Source organism: Macaca nemestrina, chromosome 15, assembly GCF_043159975.1.
Source record: "Macaca nemestrina isolate mMacNem1 chromosome 15, mMacNem.hap1, whole genome shotgun sequence".
NCBI classification, from domain to species: domain Eukaryota; kingdom Metazoa; phylum Chordata; class Mammalia; order Primates; family Cercopithecidae; genus Macaca; species Macaca nemestrina.
Genome location: NC_092139.1, coordinates 99479554 through 99501157, shown reverse-complemented (window position 1 = coordinate 99501157; position 21604 = coordinate 99479554). Strand labels below are relative to the sequence as shown.

Sequence of the window (21604 nt, the reverse complement as noted above, 5' to 3'; positions counted from 1 at the left end):
TACCCACCTTGGCATTCGAGGTTCTCACTCCAAGGTGGCAGTCAACCTAGCTTTCTGGTCCTAGCTCTCACTACTTCTAAACTGCTATACCAAGTTTCAGTCTAAAAGGACCATTTATTTATTTGCTGCAAATATCTGCTCATGTTGTTTCTTTTCTTTTCTTTTTTTTTTTTTGAGACGGAGTTTTGCTCTTGTTGCCTAGGCTGGAGTGCAATGGTATGATCTCGACTGACTGCAACCTCCACCTCCTGGGTTCAAGCAGTTCTCCTGTCTCAGCCTCCTGAGTAGCTGGGATTACAGGCAGGCTCTACCATGCCCGGCTAATTTTGTATTTTTAGTAGAGACAGGGTTTCTCTATGTTGGTCAGGCTGGTCTTGAACTCCCGACCTCAGGTGATCCACTCGCCTCGGCCTCCCGAAGTGCTGGGATTACAGGGGTGAGCCACTGCACCCGGCCTGCTCATGTTGTTTCTTTTGCATTCTCTTCCTGGGCCACCATTGAAATCCCAGATCATTTAAAGTCACCATCAAATGCTACTTCTTCCAGAAAGCCGTCAGACCCCATCAGCAGTCTGAATTCTACCTTGTATATAGCTCCTTGTGTGTATGTCTCTCACCCCTTACAAATTAAAAATTCCAGGAGGCCAGGGCTCAAACATTGTTCCTCCTTACATTTTTAGTAGCACCTGATAAAGTGCCACGTGCAGTATTAGCTGAACTGAATTGAATGCAGGAAAGAGGAAAATAATCAGGAATCAAGAAAATGACAAGTGTTCAAGAGAGTAAAATCACGCCTCCAAAGAACAACCAAGCCAAGCCAAGCCAAGATTCCTTTGATCTAGAAATGAAAGGGAGTCCTCTTGAGGCAGGAGAACAGGGTTTGGAGGCAGGGAATTCTAAGGCCAATTCAGGCTGACTTCCTAAAACTAAATCAAAAGAAAAACTCCAATTTTCCACACCTAAGTAACAAAAGAACTGGAGGTTACTCCCTTCACAAACCACTCCCTGCTTTTTCTGTGAGGCAGATGGAAAACTGAAAGTGTCTCTCTGATTGGTTTGATTTTTACAACCAATCAGACGTTTGTATAGGAGTATAACTTTGAAACTTCACTTCAGCCTCTGATTGGGAGCTTTCCCCAACCAATCAGACTGACTGAGAGCCACTACTTCATTTACATAGGGTATGCACCAAGTAACCAATGGGGAAACTTCCAGAGGGTATTTAAACCCCAGCAAATTCTGTAAAGGAGCCCTTGAGCCCCTATGCTTCAGCCTGCTCCCACACTGTTGAGTGTACTTTCATTTTCAATAAATCTCTGCTTTTGCTGCTTCATTCTTTCCTTGCTTTGTTTGTGCGTTTTGTCCAATTCTTTGTTTGAGGTGCCAAGAACCTAGACACCCTCCACCAGCAACACTCTCATTCAGCTCTGGGACAGTCACACGGTGACAGGCAGCATGGGAGCGGTCAAGAGGAGAGAGGACAGCAGAGGCTGAAATAATATTCACTGTGAATATGGAAATTTCCCAGATGGTGCCAAAGGAGCAGCAGGCCAGCTGCATACAAAACAGAAGCGACTCGAGAGACCCCAGGTCCAACCCCAGCACTTTCACTTGCCAGCTTCTATGATCTTGGGCACCAAATCTCACTTTCTACAGCAAGAAAGAGGGCAAGCCCTCATCCAAGCATTCCTTTATTCATGCAACAAACACTCTGCTGGCTATTGGAGAGACAACGTCATGGGGCAAGGTTCATGAGCATCTGACATCGTACCAGACACCCCGATTCTAAATTAGGTGCACCCCAGTTATCCCTGTGTTTATCCTGCATGGTATTTATTCTTCACAGTCTGTGATCAAATATATACTTGTAGTTTATTCGTTTAACATCTGACTCTGCCATAGACTGCAGACTCTGAGGGGAGGGCTGATGCTATTCTATTCCCTGCTGGAACAGGGCCTGGCTCACACTTAGTATTCAGTAAGTCTCTGATGAACAAGCAGCACAGGCCTGGTTGTGATGGCAACTGTTCCAGTAATTAGGATAACAATGGTACCCTTTCTGTTACTATAGAAATTAGAGAGATTAAATTTATCACAGCAAAAAAATAACCAGAAATGATACAGTCAGGCAAGTAGCCTCTGGCCAACTAACCATCACATGAGGCTCATGGATCAGCCAGGAACAGAACTGGACACAGAGGAACTCAGACCACTGAGGGACATCCACTAGCTATTCCACAGAACAACAGGTGGGCAGCCTGGAAGGCACCAGTGACATGAAAGGTGAATTCATCCCATTACTCTTGGGATAAAGGACAAAATCCTTCAGATAGACTTGGGTCTCCTGACATCTCTGGCTGGACCTCCAGCTCATTCCTTGTGCTCCATCATATCAGCCTTCTTTTTGGCGTCCAGAAAGTATCTCAATGTTTTCTGCCACAGAGCCTTTGCACAAACTGGCCTCTGCCTGGCATGCCCTTCCCTTCTACTCCTGCCCTCCATTTCCAACCTGCTGCTCCTAGTAACTCCTGCATGTACTTCGGGTCTAAGCTCAAACCTCACCTCCTCAGGGAAGCTGTCCATGACCCACCAGATAAGATAGGGCCCCATATTAAATGTTCTGACAGCCCCATGACTTCTCCCTCAGCCTTTATCACAACATACAATTATATTTCATAGTTTGACTAATGTTATTTTCCCTGACTGGGCTATAAATCCTCTCCCCAGTCATGCAGAGTAAGTACTTCAAAGACTGTTGTTGAATGAATGTGTGAATAAACGGATTCACATATTTTTTTTTTTCTTTTCTTTTTAGAGACAGAGTCTCCCTATATTGCTTAGGCCGTTCTTGAACTCCTGGGCTCAAGGCATCCTCCTGCCTCAGCCTCCCAACGTGCTAGGATTACACCCAGTCAAATTCATATACTTATTGACCCATACTGTTGCATATTATTGTATGCCAGGCATGCAGTTTCCATTGTGGAGGACAAAAAGATGAACAGATATAGTCTTGGCACTCAAAAAGGTTAACATTCAGTAGGGTCTGGAAGATGAATACAAGGCAACATGTGATAAACATCACAAGGGACATTCAAAGAAAATCTAGGGGGAATCCAAAGCTTTATACATAAACCGCAGGGCCTGGGCTGGATGACCACATGCTCCCGCTAACAGGGCCACAGTTCTCTGATCCTCTGGCCCAAGAAGCTTTCATGGGCAGACAAAGATGATCCAAGGTTATCACTAAGTGATCAGGGGAGGTGGGGGTCTTGTTAGCAATAATGAAGAGACAGGAAACTAAGACAGCTCACTGATTGTTCCAGGAAGTGATTACTGCTTTCTGATTCCAGGCACCTGTACTTAATTCCCTCTGTTAGACTTATTTTAGAGGAGCTCTCCACTGCCTGGCTCTGATTCAACTAGGAACACTGATTCTCTGTCACTTACTAGCCTAATCTGCCCCTCATGGATGACCCATTCTTGCTTCAAGCCACCAAGCTTCAGGGATAGAGACAGATGAAATCAGAATAGGAAAATAAGAACAAAAGTAAACTTCAGGTTTAGGTAACGTTCGACAGTCTGCTGTGTGCCAGGTACTGTACTAGAAACAATTAAATATAGGTTTCTGGGTTTAGAAACTTTGACAGCTCAGTAGTGACTCAGCTGCCTACTATTCCCAGGCTGTCCCATTCCTGAACTTGGTCACATCCACTGCCTTAAAGGGAGAGTTGTAAATTAAAGAGAGCATTTACAATAAATCCATACCTAAAGGAGACTTTATTCCTCACTTAAGTAGAATTTATGAAGAAAACTTTTGTGTCAAAAACAATTACTACTAAATTTATCTATTATCTACCATCTTGAAAACTCACTTCCACATATATAGTAGAAGAGACGAAAATATAAATCCAAGGAGAAAAACTCACCTCGGCTATAGAGTGGGCTACTGCTCAGCGGGGGTGGGACGGCAGGGTTGGGTTTTTGTGCCTTGGGCTGCACTATGATTTGGTAGCCCTGCATGAGACGCTGGCAAATAAACTCTTCAAACACCTGCTGGGCTGTCATCTGCACACCGTCTTCGTCCCTCCTGAAGAAAACAGATGATTGCTCATACAGATGCTTGGCCTGAGACAGTGACACTTAAGACTGCACAGTCTCATCATCTCCTTTGCATCATCCCCTTATAACCATTCTACGGTGCTTCATAAAACTAACAGTTTGAGCTGGGCACAGTGGCTCACATCTGTAATCCTAGCACTCCGGAAGACTGACACGGGCAGATTGCATAAGCCCAGGAATTCAAGACCAGTCTGGGCAACATGGCAAAACCCTGTCTCTACAAAAAAAAAAAAACAAAGAACAAAAATTAGCCAAGTATGGTGGCATGCACTTGTAGTCCCAGCAGAGGTTGCAGTGAGCCAAGATTGCATCACTGCACTTCAGCCTGGATGACAGTATATAAAAGAGAGATAGAAAGAAAATATAATAGAAAATATGAAAAAAAAACCACCAACAATTTGTAAATCAGTGCTTTGGGGAAAATTAACAGTTCAAAGAGGTGAAAAGAGGCAGGTAACTCAATGCCCAAATGAATAATTTTAGAAAAGAAGATCAGATTTAGTGTGCCCAAAATAATTGCATTAGAAAATATGAGAATAATCAGCGAGGCCAGAAAAAACTGGAGTTAAAAATAAATCAGTCGACAAGGAGAAATAGTTGATGTCAATAGAACTCTGGAGAAATGCACAGTTCTTACATCATAAAATTACCCACAGCCAGCGCAGCAGCTCACGCCTGTAATCCCATCACTTTGGGAGGCCGAGGCGGGTGGATTACCTGAGGTCGGAAGTTTGAGACCAGCCTGGCCAACATGGTGAAACTCCGTCTCTACTAAAAATACAAAAAATTAGCTGGGCATGGTGGCACACGCCTATAGTCCCAGCTACTCAGGAGGCTGAGGCATGAGAATCACTTGAACCTGGGAGGCAGAGATTGCAGTGAGACGAGACTGTGCTACTGCACTCCAGCCTGGGTGACAGAGTAAGACTCTGTCTCCAAAAAAAAAAAAAAAAAAATTACCCAAATATAAAAAGAGGACACAGGCTTGAAAATTCAGTGTTCAGCCAGGCACAGCAGCTCAAGGTGGTAATCCCAGCACTTTGGGACACAAGAGTTGGGCAGATGGCTTGAGCCCAGGAGTTCAAGACCAACCTGGGCAATATGGTAAAAGAGCGTCTTTATAAAATATACAAAAATTAGCTGGATGTGGTGCTGCCATTCTCAGCTACTCCTAGCTACTTAGGAGGCTGAGGTGGAAAGACTGTTTGAACTCAGGAGATCGAGGTTGCAGTGAGATGTGATCATACCACTGTACTCCAACCTGAGTGACAGAGTGAGACCCTGTCTCAGTTAAAAAAAAAAAAAAGGAAAAAAAAGAAAGATAAAATACAATTCAATGTTTTTTTTAAATTTTTCATTTAATGGCCATGCTAATCTTCTCTATGTCTTTCCAATTTTAATATATGTGTTGCTGAAGTGAGCACAAACTCAGGGTTCTGATGTATGTGTGGGATATATCTGAAACCCTCACAAACCAAGCCAAGTGCCTTTTTCTCTGACACTGACCTGTCGATGTCTGCTTCTGGAAGGAGATCATAACAGCCCTCTGTGTAGTCATTCTGCAGGCCCTGGCGGTCAGGGAAGTAGTCGGTGGTGAGGGGGAGGCACGCCGGAGTAGTGAGAGACTTCCAGTCCACTCCAACTGTGCAACAGAAGCCTGGCACTACAGGGGGAGCAGACAGTGTCAGAACTGCCTCACGTAACAGGGGGAAAAGGTACATGTGGTCACCATGGCAAGTGTGGGATGGGGGGTCAGGGGAGGAAAGGGGAGGGAAGGGTGGGGAAAACAGTTCATGGTGAAAATGATAAAATTGACAGGATTGGGAAGAAAGAGGGTAGGGGAGGGAGAAAGAGAGAGAAACAGAGTTTGTTAGACAATGCAGTGCACATGCTTATCCAGTCCCATCATGCAAATGGGATTCACAGCTGATACTTTTCATTTTCTGCTGATTGTGAGCTACAGCCGCAATGCAGGTGAGATTACTGCAGGGCAGGCAGAATTACATGTCGAAGCACATCAACGTTCCAAGAGCAGGGAGGCCCAAGCGTGAGCCTCTCCCAAGGACTGCAGAGTGGCTGGGTGGGGAAAGGATGGGAGCTCAGCCTGGTTTGGGAGCAAACAGCATACAGTAGCAGAAATAAGGAATACTTCTAGCACTGCAAAAATAAGTAACAGATCCAAAAGGTTGGGAGGAAAAATCGAGTAAGGATATCTGGGAAAGTTAGGAGGCTGGAACTTTAAGAGACAGCATTTAATAATCCAAAAATGAAAGCTGCAGTTAGCAGAGCAGGCCTGACCACACGGATCTGTCCCGAATTGCCTGCTCCTCAGTTAAAGCAGGGTTTCTCAGCCTCGGCAACAACAGAGACTTTGAACCAGATAATTCTTTGTTGTGGGGGCTGTCCTGGGTACTGCAGCAGCATCCTTGGACTCTACTCACTAGATGCCAGTGGCATCCCCTAATTGTGAAAACCAGAAATGTCTGTAGGCATTGACATGTTCCACTGGGGAGGGAAATCCCCCCTGGTTAGGAAAATCCTCCCTGGTTGAGCTTCACTCAGTTAAAATAATAGGGCAGTTACCTCCTTAAGTAATTTAAGTGAAGACTATCTTTTAACTCTCCAAAGAAGGGAGCAATATGAAGTCGAAAAACTCTAAGGCTTTATCTCTGAGTTCTGAATGGGACATTCATACGCCTTATTTTTGTACCATGCTAACAGCTTACAATGTAATGTAGCCCCTGCTGCCTCATCAGCCCTTCCATCAATGAATAACAAAATTTGTGTGCTAAGTCGCAGCAGAAAGATGCCCCACATGGCACCACTGACTTGGGGAAGATGATTTAGCCTGCAACAGATCTAACTCATGCTCTACACAGGCCTTATTAACTCATTAATAATTCAGGAATCCAAAACATAGTCCGCAATAGCCTAATTAATCATCTCCATTTTTCTATATGGCAGCCAAGGAGGTAAGCTTGTTTCTACTTCCTGGTTAGAACAGAAGATGAGGACCTGATCAAAGCCCCAGTGGGGAAGCCAGAAACAGAAGACAGTTCGATCTTTATGTCCTCTTAGATCATCCTGGCCCTCATCAGCCTTTTGACCCTCAGGATTATAAAAGTCTTGTAGAAATGCTTTCTGCTGGGCACACAACAAGACAGACAGTTCATATACTTAGTTCGAGATCCCATGACGAGAAAGGATGCTGAATGTTAAGTCTAAGGGTGTTCTGTCTCTAGGAAAAGAGTGCAGTCTCTTTTCTAACCCCAGTATCTTCTGGTCCTGAAAAGAAGGACTCTGAGGAAGTTCCACACCTCAGAACCACTAAAACAACAATGATGAACACAGGTAACAAACTCCGGTGACACGGTTGTAGAGAAACAGGATCATCTATTCATTGCTGGCAGCTTTTTGGAAAATAGTCAGTCTGCCAGCCATACTTTGGGGAATGTAATCCAAAGACTTTAACCAAAAAATGTACCTGTTGCACCATGTATTATGTATTATTATTAACTTTTAATTTAATAGAGACAGGGTCTCACTATATTGTCCGGGCTGGTTTCAAACTCCTGGGCTCAAGTGATCCACCCACCTCAGCCTCCCAAAGTGCTGTGATTACTGGCATGAGCCACTGTGCTCAGCTCACCAGGTATTATCATACCTACATTATACGCTGTGGCTAAAAAGCAGAAAGCCATCCAAATGGTCACTAATAAGAAATGATTACTAAAACCAAGATACAGTAATGTGCTTAATGTTGCCATTACAAATGACTGCTAGGAAGGACCTGAACAAATAGGGGAAAAGGATTATTAAGTGGGGACAAAGGCTGGGCGAGGTGGCTCATGTAATCAGAGCACTTTGGGAGGCCAAGGTGGGCGGATCACGAGGTCAGGAGTTCAAGACCAGCCTAACCAAGATGGTGAAACCCTGTCTCTACTAAAAACACAAAAGTTAGCCGGGCGTGGTGGTGCACGCCTGTAATCCCAGCTACTCAAGAGGCTGAGGCAGAAGAATCACTTGAACTTGGGAGGCAGATGTTGCAGTGCACCACTGCACTCCAGCCTGGGCAACAGAGCAAGACACTGTCTTAAAAAACAAAAAAACAAAAAAAACAAAAGGTGGGGACAAAAAGACTCAGTGATATATATCCATTGGTCACAGCTAAGTTTATCAAGTGGTAGGATTTTCTCTGCTATTTTATTATTATAGATATTTAGACATTCTCTTACTACATAGCTATTTAAAAAGATGATCAAAAGGAATGCAAATCAGCCAAATATTTCAACTACAGGCAGGCAAATGATTCTAGTAACAGCCTATTACGTCTTTCCAACTTTTTCATGGAGATATCATTAGGCATTTAAGGGTGAAGGCCAGCTCTGGACCAGCATGGGGGCCTTAGAGGGAATCTGCTACCTTTCCCAGGTGCCCCTGAATCACCCTCCAAAACAGGTCATTCATTCACACCCCCCTCACTTTCCATCACAGAGTCCAGAAAGTCCTCCCTCACCACATCACCTTCCCATACTCCCGAGATATATGGACCTCAAGACCATTCACTTCCCACAGGGCTTCCACCTCTTTCCTCATGCTCTGACCACCCCACACTCCCTGTCTACCCCTTTCCCCAGTCAGCTGCCCCCTCTTACTTGGGTCTGGAGAGGTAGAAACACTGTCCTCTAGAGAATCCTTATTCTGGGTCCTAGGATTCATACCTATGGAAAGATAAAAACAGCTTGTCTTAAGAAGGCTCACTCCGCAAAAGCGTTCTGACCAGTTATGGTTGAAAAAGGCCAAAATTGGAGCTAAAAATAAAAATGTGAACCAAGTGCAAATTCTGTGCTGAGTATTTCAAACAGTACAAAATAATCAATCAAAGAAAAATGATCAATCTAAAATTGGGAATGAGCCAGAACTTTACTCTGAGGTACTGGTATCATTCTTTGCTAAAAGACATCACATAAACACGAGCAACCTGCCACTTATTTTAATAAAATGGACACATTTCAAAGTCATTTCAACTAATTAGAGCAATCTTTAGTGAATATAAATGACCTATTTTTACAGTGAGCTCTGATCGTGCCACTGCATTCCAACCTGGGCGACAACAGAGTGAGAGAGACCCTGTCTCTAAAAATATATATAAAATAAAACAAAATGACCTATTTAAATTTAATCCACTCATCAGCCATCCTTATCTTCTGGAATTTTCTTCCCCAAATCATAGCTTTCTAAAATATGACACAGGACATCAAAACTCACTACTTTAACATAAAAACAATGATTTTACCTATAAATGGGCTGAAAGGAAACACCGGAAGATTCTTTGAAATGCAATTTATTGACTATCGAGTAACACAATTAATTTTAAAGCACATCTATCAGTACTTACATGTCCCTTTCAAAACATTTATTTACTAGAAAATTATGATGCCATAAAAAGAACTGAGGTTAAGCATGGTGGCTAACAAGGCCAGGAGTTCAAGGCTGTGGCAAGCTATAATCACTCCACTGCTCTCCGGCCTGGGTGATAGAGTGAGACTCCATCTCTACTTAAGATACATAAAAATATTTTTTAAAAAGGACTGGAAACTTTGGGAGGCTGAGACGGGCGGATCACGAGGTCAGGAGATCGAGACCATCCTGGCTAACACGGTGAAACCCCGTCTCTACTAAAAAATACAAAAAACTAGCCGGGCGAGGTGGCGGGCGCCTGTAGTCCCAGCTACTCGGGAGGCTGAGGCAGGAGAATGGCGTAAACCCGGGAGGCGGAGCTTGCAGTGAGCTGAGATCCGGCCACTGCACTCCAGCCTGGGCCACAGAGCGAGGCTCCGTCTCAAAAAAAAAAAAAAAAAAAAAAAAAAGGACTGGAAAGATGCTTACTAAACGTTCAACAGTGGCTAACTGAGAAGAAAGCTGGAGGAAGGGATAGGAGGCAAAAGAGAATTTGTACTTTTTACTCTAAATACTTCTGGGTCATTTGAATATTTTATAACAAGAACAAGTATTTATAAATTTCTTGTGAAAGCTTTGAAAAAACAATCTACAACATGAGAGAAAGCACTTGCAAATCATGTATCTGGCAAAGGACTTGCATCCAGAAGACATAGGGAACTCTCAAATTCAAAAGCAAGAAAACGAACAATCCAATGAGAAAAGGACAAATGACATATGCAAAAGGAACATAAGTATATTAAAAGATGCTTAACTCAGTAGTCATTAAGGAAACAGCAAATTAAAAGCACAGGGATTAGCCAGGCATGGTGGCATGCGCCTGTGTTCGCAGCCACTCCGGGAGGCTAAGGCAGGAGGATTGCTTGTGCCCAGAAGTCCAAGGTTGCAGTGAGCTGTGACTGTGCCACTGCACTCCTGCCTGGATGAAAGCGCAAGACCCCGTCTCAAAACAAACAAACACAAAAAGTGCAGTAAGATACCACTACATGCCTATTTGAATGATGAAAATGACTGGACATACCAAGTGCTGACAAGGATATGGAACAACTGAAAGCCTTATACATTGCTGACAGCAAAGGAAACTGGCACACCACTTTTGAAAACAGTAGATTTACCATTTGACCCAGCAATCTACTCCTAAAAATTTATACAAGAAAAATGAAAACTTAAGTTCATACAAAACCTTTGTTCATATAAAAACATGTAAACATTTATAGAAGTCTTATTCATAGTCGCCAAAACCTGGAAACAGCCCAATTATCTTTCAACTGGGGGAAGGATAAACAAATTGCAGCTCATCTATACAATAGCATACTACCCAGCAATAAAAAGGAGGCAACTACTGACACGTGACAACGTGGATGAATCTCTCAAATGCAATATGGTGACTGAAATAAGCCAGACTCAAAAAACTACATACTGTATGATTCCATGTACGTTACATGCTGGGAAAGGCAAAACCAGAAGGACAGAGAACAGATCGGTGGTTGCCAGAGGACAGGCAGAGAGACTGAGTACAAAGCAAGAGCACAACGGAATTTTGGGAGGTGATGGAAATTTTCTTATCTTGATGTGTTTGTTGGTAGGTATACAACTCTACCCATTTGTCAAAATTCACAGAACTGTACACTAAATACAGTACATTTTACTGGACATAAATTTTAAAACATATATATATTTTTTAATTTAAAAAGATGGGCTGAGCGTGGTGGCTCACGTCTGTAATCCCAGCACTTTGGGAGGCCAAGGTGGGGGGATCACTGAAGGTCAGAAGTTCGAGACCAGCCTGGCCAACATGGTGAAACCTCATCTCTACTAAAAATACAAAAATTAGCTGGGCATGGTGGTGGGTGCCTGTAATCTCAGCTACTCGGGAGGCTGAGGCAGGAGAAGCACTTGAACCTGGAAGGCTGAGGTTGCAGTGAGCCGAGATCACGTTGCTGCACTCCAGCCTGGGCCACAGAGCAAGACTCTGTCTGAAAAAAAGTAAAAATAAAAATAAAAATAAAGATGACACCACCTGGCCAAAACAATTTTAGGACTTTTCTTTTGGAAATGCTTGGAGCAGATTTTTAAAAATTACTAGTCATTATACTAGAAGATACAATGTATTAAGTCAGACAAATACAGTATTTCATTTCATTCAAACCCACACCAGGAGTAGATATGAGGTAGGTATGATCCTTTTCCACAGATAAAGAAACTGAGGCTCAGAGAAGTTAAGCAACTTACTGAAGATCTCACAGTAAGTAGGTGGAACCTGCATTTAGATTCTTTCTGCTCAACTTTACAGATGCTCTATTTCTTGACTATCCATCTGGGGCACCAATTTTTAGCTGCTGAAATGTTATCTGTTCTTTGTCAATAGCCAAAAGCCACTTGGAGCTAAATTTTCTGGGGGAAAAAAAAAAAAAAAAAACACTTGGCTGACAACTTTCATTTTCATGCAAATATAAAGCATGATTATAAAGAAGCAACGAGGTGGATTTTCTTATTCAGCTTGAGAAGTGGTATGAAGGCAAACTGGCATTTGCAAAACACTCTGAGCAATAAGAGAATTGTTACTATATCACCTCCCAGGTTTGGCTGCCAAGTTTGCTCATTTGATCACCTGTTTTTGTTTTTAAAGAAAACCTGTTCTAGACGTGGTCTGCAAGACAACTCAAATTCTTACACTAATAAACAGTTCAAAAGAAAAGAAAAGAAAAGAAAAAGGAATAGTTCAACTTATCAGAGCAGCTTTGAATCCTAGGCCAAAAGTAGATCTGTGCCATCTCTGGTGGACACACCTACCTACCTAACTACACACACACACACACACACACACACACACGTACACACACACTCCGAAAAAGCAAATATTTTAAGGACTTCCAGGAAGCTATTATACGTATAAACAAGTATTTTAAGGATTTCCAAGAAGCTACTCACACACAGTTCCCTTGCAATTCAAGCCCAACACAGTGCCTTTCCCACTGGCTCTTTGAGATCTTATTTTCAGTCATACAGACTTGCTGTTGGCATATGAAGAGCCCCACCAGCCTGCAATGATGGAGGTGAAACCTCATGCTCAGCCAGCTCTGCTCCAACCCAACATTTGGGAATGAAGTCTCACACTCAAAAGTTCAAAGCCAGACATACCACTTGGGGAGCCAAGGCTGGTAAGAGTCATCTCAGCTCTGTCTCTTTTGACATCTGTTCAGAATTGTGAATGTGTTCTTTGGTTGAAAACCTCAAGGTCAAAAAGGTTACTCAGTGTGGAGCCTCTGGGGCCAGTTCCAAGCCCACATCGAGAAGCCTATGCCTGGGGCGAGTGGTTTCTCTTCTCTGGGCTACAGAGGCGGCAATTACCCATAAAAAAAACTGACCTGGCCTGGAGAAATGACGGAGGTCCTTCCATCCAGTCTGTGTGCTATGAGTTACTTTTACTTTGGCTCTCAGGCCAAATACACTGCATCCACCTAATATTCAACACAAATATCAAGTTGCAGATTCTAAGTCTCAACACTAAAGAGAAAGAAAACATGGCATCCACTTACTTGCTTTTTCAATCTACCTCCAATAAAGGAAGACATTTACTAGCAAGCCTTCTAAAATGGTGCCCAGTTAAAGATACAGAGGGATAAAAACTGTCTGCCCAGTCACACCAACTGCCCTGTCTCTGCTGGGCAGCAGGGTGAAAAATAATTGAAGACTGCAGCTACCAGTCCCCACTAACAACGCTTCAAATGAAATTCTACAGGGCTGGGAGGGAAACCCACAGAGATGTTACTCCTGTGAATCATGATTCACATATGAATCACGTCCAAATGCAGGAGAAAGACTGAGTCACGCTTGAGAGACTGCAGATGGTGCAAACCATCAAGCCTGGAGAGGTGAAGGTACGGTCACAGATAAGGTTTCCCTGTTTGGATTTTTCTCTGATTTTTTTTTTCCCCCTGGGATGGAGTCTCACTCTTGTCACCCAGGCTGAGTACAGTGGCATGATCTTGGCTCACTGCAACCTCCACCTCCCGGGTTCTAGCGATTCTCCTGCCTCAGTCTCCCAAGTAGCTGGGCTTACACGCGCCCGCCAGCACGCCCAGCTAATTTTTGTATTTTTAGTAGAGGCGGGGTTTCACCATGTTGGTCAGGCTGGTCTTGAACTCCTGACTTCAAGTGATCCACCCACCTCGGCCTCTCAAAAGTGCTGGGATAACAGGCGTGAGCCACCGCGCCAGTCTTCTCTGATTTTTTAATGAATGAAATGTTAACCAGTTGTGAATTCAGACCCTACCTTGTTCCAAAACAAGGACTCAATGTGGTAATCTAGACCGTAATGTACCCAACCTACTTTTGATCCGGACAACCGTTCTGTGGGACAGGCAGTCAGGAAGGGGAGGATCTTTATGTCCAATACACAGATGAAGAACCTGAGCCTCAGCTCGAAAGCCCAGTGAGGAGCAGGGGGAATTCTGATCCTGGTTGTTTTCATCACAGCACACTCTCTCATCTAGCACATCCTCATTTAGCAGAGATCACATGTTCAAACCACACTGTATTACTGAAACCATTCACAGTCCAACTCCCCACAAGAGGGCTTTCCTTTCATTGTTGTTACCCCACATGGGAATTGCTTGAAAGAGAATCCCAAGTGCATGAGGAGCCAGAGCTCCCTGAGGTCGGGAGAGTCAGTGTTTTAATAGTTTTTGTTTCTTCTCAGGCCTTAGCACAGTGCCTAGAGTTCAATACACATTTCTGGAATGGGTAAGAGTTTAGTGAGTTTGAGGAAAGCAAAACATATTCCATGAAAATTGTGGATGGCTTGAAAGGAAAGTCACTTACAAACCAAGCAAGGAGAAAAAGACTACCAAAGTCTTTGAAAAAAAGGAATCTAGTTAACTGTTCAGGAAGGTTATAAGAAAGAAAAGCATTAGAGAAAAATTAAATCATGCTTCAGTAGAGAGAAAACTAACCTCAGAAGATTTTTAGCATTCATTCAACTACCTATTATGTGCCAAGAACTGGTTTTTTTTTTTTGAGATGGAGTTTTGCTCTTGTTGCCTGGGCTGGAGTGCAATGGCACAATCTCGGCTCACCACAACCTCTGCCTCCCGGGTTCAAAGTGATTCTCCTGCCTTAGCCTCACAAGTAGCTGGGATTACAGGCATGTGCCACCACGCCCAGCTAATTTTGTATTTTTAGTAGAGACGGGTTTCTCCATGTTGGTCAGGCTGGTCTCAAACTCCCGACCTCAGGTGATCCGCCCGCCCTCGGCCTCCCAAAATGCTGGGATTACAGGCGTGAGCCACTGCGCCCGGCCACCAGGAGCTGTTTTTAGCTCTGGGAATACAGTCATGAACAAAACAAAAATGCTGATAGTCATGGAACTTACAATAAAAAAATTACAAAATTTAAAAATCTAGTATGCCAGGTGGCACAATGGAGAAATATGAGGTAGAGAAGATGGTTAGGGAGTACTGAGGTAAAATATGGCAGTTCAGGCAAGACCTAAAGGAAGTGAGAGAGCCAGCTGTGGGTAGGGTGGCTACATCATTTATCATTCAATACGGGACACCTCTGAGACTGGAAGGGGACACTATTAATAGTCATCTGGGTCAACAAATTCAAACCAGGCCTGTTCTGGGCAAATGCAGACATATAGACCCTAGCCATGATGCTCTCTGGAATAAGGGCACAGCGAGGGGAGAACAAGAGGAAGGACCTGAGATTCAGAGTGAGCCTGATCTCTCTGGGGAACCTCCAAAGTGAAGTGAGAGGGAGAAAGCAGGAGATGAGGACTGAGTGTAACAAGCAGCCACATGACATGAGGGGTCTATCCGCCACCATAATGCCTTGGCTTTTACTCCAAGTGAGTTAAGCCCTTGGAAAATTTTGTACAGAAAAGTTCATAATCCAAATTCTATTTTAGAAAGGTCACTCTGATTTGTTGTGTTGAAAATAAACGATATGGAAGGGCAAGGGAGGAAGCCAAGACCAGGTAACAGGCTACCACATCCAGGCAAAAGATGATGGCACCTTACACCAGGCTGAGACTGATGGAAGTAAGACTATGGATATATCCTGAAGATCTGACATTAATTGGTTGGTTTTGCATATGGTTATAACCAATTAATGTGCGATATATGGTTATTAAAATTTGAATAATTTTATCTAATTTCGTTCAGTGGCTCATTAACATAATTGATCAGGTGGCATAAGGTCAAAGATGGGAGTCCAGTTCCCATGTGGCTATAGATCACCTCTTGATGACCACTAACCCCTTTGAAAACACATGCTAGGCCGGGCGCAGTGGCTCAAGCCTGTAATCCCAGCACTTTGGGAGGCCGAGACGGGCGGATCACGAGGTCAGGAGATCGAGACCATCCTGGCTAACACGGTGAAACCCCGTCTCTACTAAAAAATACAAAAAACTAGCCGGGCGAGGTGGCGGGCGCCTGTAGTCCCAGCTACTCGGGAGGCTGAGGCAGGAGAATAGCGTAAACCCGGGAGGCGGAGCTTGCAGTGAGCTGAGATCCGGCCACTGCACTCCAGTCTGGGCGACAGAGCGAGACTCCGTCTCAAAAAAAAAAAAAAAAAAGAAAACACATGCTATTGGTTATATAAGGGGACTGGGAAAGGGAAAAGATGACCCCACTTCACAGTATCACTCTGACTAAAAAACAACCCCAGGAGCCCCCACCATCTATGAGACACCAAACATTCAGGGCATACACACACACACACACACACACACACACACACACACACAATTAAGCCAGGTGTGGTGGTATGTGCCTGTAGTCCCAACAATTTGGGATGCTGAGGTGAAAGGATCCCAAAAGGTGAGGCTGCAGTGAGATCATGCTACTGTACTCTAGCCTGGACAACAGAGCAAGACCTTGTCTCTAAAAAAAAAAAAAGACTCTGTATAATTAAATACTCGCATACCAATTAAACAATAATTTTGTGTGTTATTCAAATTTTTCTCACATATGGCAGCTTGGTCTTGGAAATATAAATTCATTTGTCCATAAATGTGTTAAACATTGAGTGGAGAAAATGAATAAAGATAAGCGCTTTCAGTCTACTGAGGAGACAGACATGGAAACAAGCAGTGGGATCATGACATGCCAAGTTGTACAATTGGGTTATGCATATGAAGCTGTGTGGAAACATGCCTAACACATTCTGGGAGGGCATGGGAAGGAAAGGGCAGGCTTCAAAGAAGAGGTGTTGCTGGAGCTGAATCATAAAGACTGAGTTGATGCCTGCCAGTCAGAATCAGGGGTTAAAGACAGGGAAGAAGCATATTCTATAGAGAGGAACTTATCTATGCAAAGGAACACGAGGACACAGTTCTTTTCAGGAGCCACAAGAAATGCCTGGAATACAAAATATGTTATTGTAATGACAACAACAACAGCTCCTACTTGTTGAGTGCTCACCATGGATGTCAGCACTGTCCTAAGAATGTATGTGGATTATCACATTTAATAGTCAATCTCCAGCCAGGTGTGGTGGCTCATGCCTGTAATCCCAGCACTTCGCGAGGCTGAGATGGGCAGATCACATGAGGCCAGTAGTTTGAGACCAGCCTGGCCAACATGGCAAGACCCCATCTCTACTAAAAATATACAAATTAGCTGGGGGTGGTAGTGCACACCTGTACTCCCAGCCACTTGGGAGGCTGAGGCAGGGGAATCACTTGAACCCGGGAGGCAGAGGTTGCAGAGAGCTGAGATCGCACCACTGCACTCCAGTCTGGGTGACAGTGAGTATCCTTCTCAAAAAAAAAAAAAAAAAGTCAATCTCTTCATGATGAAGACACTGAGATACCCAGAAATTAGTGTAGTAACTGGCCTGAGGGCTTCAGTGCTCATGATGTGGAGTCAGGCCTCATGCCCTAAGATCCTGGAGCCTGCACTCTTTCTACCTGCAGTACCATGTGGAAGAGGAGGCAGGTGAAGATACAAGCACAGACAGGAGCCAGGTGATGATCAACACCATAGCCATGAAGAGCCATGGAAGGGTTTACATGTGGGAAGGAGTGGCTGATCAGATCTGCATCTGGAAACATCAGTGACAGTACGGACTACAAATCAGAAGGGATGAGAACAGAGCAGGAAGATCATTTTGAAGGCTACTGCAATAATCCTGGCCACAAATGACAGGAGTGTGAACAATGCAGTGAGAATGGAAGTGAGGAGCCAGTCAGAAGAAAGGAGGAGCAGAAGAGGAGGCATGGGCTGGGGAACAGGGATATATGAGTTTGGCTGTCAATGCATTAAGGATGAGGTACTTGGGGACCATCTGAGCAGAGAGGTCCATCAGGTGGACACACCTACAGCTCAGAAGCCCAAGAGAAGGCTGAGCCAGAGCTTCAGGTTACAGCAAATGCTTTTCCAATTTGAGTATGCCAGGGAACCCTTAGCTCACACAATGGTGTCATGTTAAAATCTTCCACAACCATCCCCAAATAAAGATTCTTTGAAACTTCTTTTCCCCAAAATGATTTTAAAATTCTAAAACAAATTTTCTGGGGAATTAACTGGTCTACCTGAGCTATCCCAGGCCCCAAACAACTTCCAAGACTACCTGGGTACATTCTGGTGCTGCTACTATCAGAACCTGTAATTCCCCCTGCTTCAGTTAACCAGTGAAACTAGTTCAAGTACAGTCCAATGAGTCCCAGAGTAGCCCTCCTCGGTGCAACTGTACCCCAAACAGCCTGGGAGGCTCAAACTCTGCGTTCCTAAAAATGACTCTTTGGCATAGCAAAGCAATAGAAACACTGCCTCTCTAACCTCCTGAAGGTACTTTCAAATAATCTGGCAGCCAGAGGTAACATTTTCAGCCCTCTGAGTACAGGGACACAGTGTCTTCCTATCCCTACATTTTTATTCAATGTGTTTTCTCATCTAAAATAAATTAATGCTGGTGAGTAGGTTAACCAAAAAAATACGTTAATGAATTAATAAATGAAATAATAATCATTTAGGGATTCTCTTACTGCCAATCCAGTTTCCTAGCCTTAGACATAGGCCTCTAGGAGTATTGTTGGATGAACCTACCAATGAATAAAAGAAAATATCATCAACCAACTTGATATAACTTCATTTTCACGACACCTTTCTTTTTTTTCTTTTTGAGACAAAGTCTTGCTCTGTCGCCCAGGCTGGAATGCAGTGGCACAATCTCGACTCACTGCAACCTCTGCCTCCCAAGTTCAAGCAATTCTCCTGCCTCAACCTCCCGAGCAGCTGGGATGCCACCACACCTGGCTAATTTTTGTATTTTTAGTAGAGACGGGGTTTCACCACGTTGACCAGGCTGGTCTCGAACTCCTGACCTCAGGTGATCCACCCGCCTCGGCCTCCCAAAGTGCGAGGATTACAGATGTGAGCCACCGTGCCCAGTAATGACACCTTTCTTAAGCTACATTTTAGAAATTCAAGTTAGCTTACAGAACACTAAAGCATAACATAGTAGCCCAATTTTTTTAAAGTTTTAATGTTTTTCACACTCATTTTGTACAATATCTGTCCTCTGAGGCTCCACAAATGCTGCCCGTACTGATCCAAGCTCGTGTTACCCTACCCCTTAAAGGTACTCTGAACAATGTCATGAAAAGAGGACAGCAGCCTGAGTCAGGATACCTGGCTATTGGTTTGAGAGGTTAGTTTAATATTTCTACTTCTTTGGACATTAAGTTGCCCATGTACAAAATATATTTAATAACTTAAATATATTTTGATCACCCACTGGGGTGATCAGATAAGACAATAGATATAAAAGTATTTCCAAAAAGCATAAAACCAAAGTATCATACCAAACCAATTTCATACTGCTTCCCCCATCCACCCTGAAACTTCACCTTCTAACTGTCTACCCAACCAAATTCTACCCTTCAAGTCTTTGGTACATGTCACTTCTCTTTTTTTTTTTTTTGAGATGGAGTCTCGCTGTGTAGCCCAGGCTGGAGTACAACAGCACAATCTTGGCTCACTACAACCTCTGCCTCCCAGGTTCAATAGATTCTCCTGCTTCAGCCTTCCCAATAGCTGGGACTACAGGTGTGTGCCACCATGCCTGGCTAATTTTCTTGTGTTTTTGGTAGAGATGGGGTTTTACCATGCTGGCCAGGCTGGTCTCGAACTCCTGACCTCAAGTGATTCACCCACCTCAGGCTCCCAAAGTGTTAGGATTACAGACATGAGCCACTGCGCCCAGTCCTGGTGCATGCTCACTTCTCTAAGCAACTACGCAACCCTTCTCTTTTCTGGTCTTAAAACTGGACACATATTGTTCTCCTCTGGGTCTCTCCAGTTATGGAGGTGGGTTTGCCCCCCATTGCCCCTGACAACCAAAAGCCCCTCTAGAGGACAGACCACTCCAGCTCTGTCCGTGGTGTTGCCCTCAACATGCTCCTAAGCAGCCCTCAATCACGACTCCGTGACAGAATGATGATAAATGTGGCTTGACCAACATGTTCTCAGCTAAAAATGTAACGTGCAGCCCATTTTATAATTCCATGCATTATAGAGCACTGCTTCTAAATAGGTCACCTAAAAGTGTGGCTGAAATGATCCCAAAATAGACATGGCCCGGCTTTTCTGGCCCTGTGTCATTTCTAGATGTGAGCCTGATCTAAACATCCCAACTCTATTACCTCTTGGATTGGTTACCTGCACCACTGTTGCTAAGCAGACCGACAGAAAGTTCTTCTGTTCCACTGAAGTTCAAGAAGGACATGCCGTCACCAGGCTGGCGGGAATTGCTGTGCCTGCAGAGAACAGAGCCCAGCCACCTGGCTTAATGTAGATCATCACCTCTTTTTCCTGCTCACCCTATATCCCGGGGGTGGGGGGTAGGTTCATAAAAATCAGGCCTGAATATTCAGCCACTCAAGCTGGCAGCCACTGGAATCCTTATCTTAAGCCACCAGGCCACAGTGTTTGGTTTGTGTGTCAGTGCTGGTTTCCTGTGACCCTGGCACCCCGGCTGCTTTCCCACCACCAAGCTAGATCACCCACCCTGTCTGCCCTATGCCTCCCTCTTACAAACAAGGATGGGTGTGAGGTGCTTGAATATATGGACCTGAGTTCATCTGGTTAAGAAGGTCATGCCCTCCCCATATCCCTTATCTATCCCCTAGGGTGTCAAGGTGACTGAAAGGGGCCAAAGATCGCACTTTGCAAAGTGTTTTCTAAAGCAAGAGGAATAGTGAGTCCAGGTGTAACCCAGGCTCACGCCTGTCGAGGCTTAAATGACTTTCCTCCTACACTGACTCTCATTAGATGCTCGTAACACATTCAGAGCTTTGGTTCAAAAAGAGTTTTTCTATAAACATAAACCTTCATTTCCATTGCTCTTAGCATTAACTTCTTCTAAACTCAACAGTGGGATTTATTTCTGAATAACCAAAATGACAAAAGTCATAGAGAGGTTGCCCAAAACACACAGCATGAATCTCCTGTCCCAGCATTCCAAATCCAAAGAATTTCCTCTCTCGGATTCATCTTTGACTGAGGTTTAGAAAAACCCACGTTTGAGGTTTACAAAGTGTGTTTTGGATTCAAGATAAACCTAAAACAGGGCCTAGGTAACATCTCAGACAAAAATGTCAGGCTGTTTGCTTTGCCCTTCACCAAGTGAAGGGAATGACACTGGCCAACAAAGGAAGGCCCTGATCTCATACTGTCTTTTCAAGTCTTCTAAACATTTTGTCAATAGTCTGTTCTGCACATTGTCCTGGATGCTGGAGAGTGTTCTCAGGTTACCTTCCAGAGCCCTGTGCACATCCTCACCTTCCAGCAGCTTCATGATATGCTAACTCCAGCAGCTCTGCAGAGGAATGAGTTGGGTCCCTCTGCCCACTGCCTTGCAGCTCCGCCATATTCTGTCGGGTCTGGTGGTGGATCTGGATGGCTTCTCCGGATGGTCCTACCCAGATAAAGAACCACTGAGCATCATTCCCACCTGATAGCTAGTGCTGTGCACTTAACTATACTCTCCCTTCTTTCCAGTTACTGGGATACAGATGT

At 44.1% G+C, this 21604-nt stretch overlaps 1 protein-coding gene and 1 pseudogene across 25 annotated transcripts in view; both read right to left on the bottom strand.

Moving 5' to 3' along the window:
• LOC105487290 (DEP domain containing 5, GATOR1 subcomplex subunit) overlaps window positions 1–21604 on the bottom strand; it is a 164564-nt gene that overhangs the window by 76051 nt on the left and 66909 nt on the right. For 13 of the 25 annotated variants that reach the window (XR_011614075.1, XR_011614073.1, XR_011614074.1 and 10 more), the window contains 5 exons: window positions 21368–21503; window positions 20246–20343; window positions 8774–8839; window positions 5625–5808; window positions 3926–4086 (listed from right to left, as the gene is read on the bottom strand). Coding sequence is in view for 21 of the 25 variants with exons in the window: in XM_071080449.1 (XP_070936550.1) it covers window positions 3926–4086; window positions 5625–5808; window positions 8774–8839; window positions 20246–20343; window positions 21368–21503 (645 nt within the window). In the remaining 4 variants the exon portion in view is untranslated. Of the gene's footprint in view, window positions 1–3925; window positions 4087–5624; window positions 5809–8773; window positions 8840–11823; window positions 11973–16333; window positions 16943–20245; window positions 20344–21367; window positions 21504–21604 lie in introns of those variants that run through there. The other 12 variants (XR_011614077.1, XM_071080460.1, XM_071080463.1 and 9 more) reach the window with 5 other exon arrangements.
• On the bottom strand, window positions 5442–5542 carry LOC112427635 (U6 spliceosomal RNA; annotated as a pseudogene).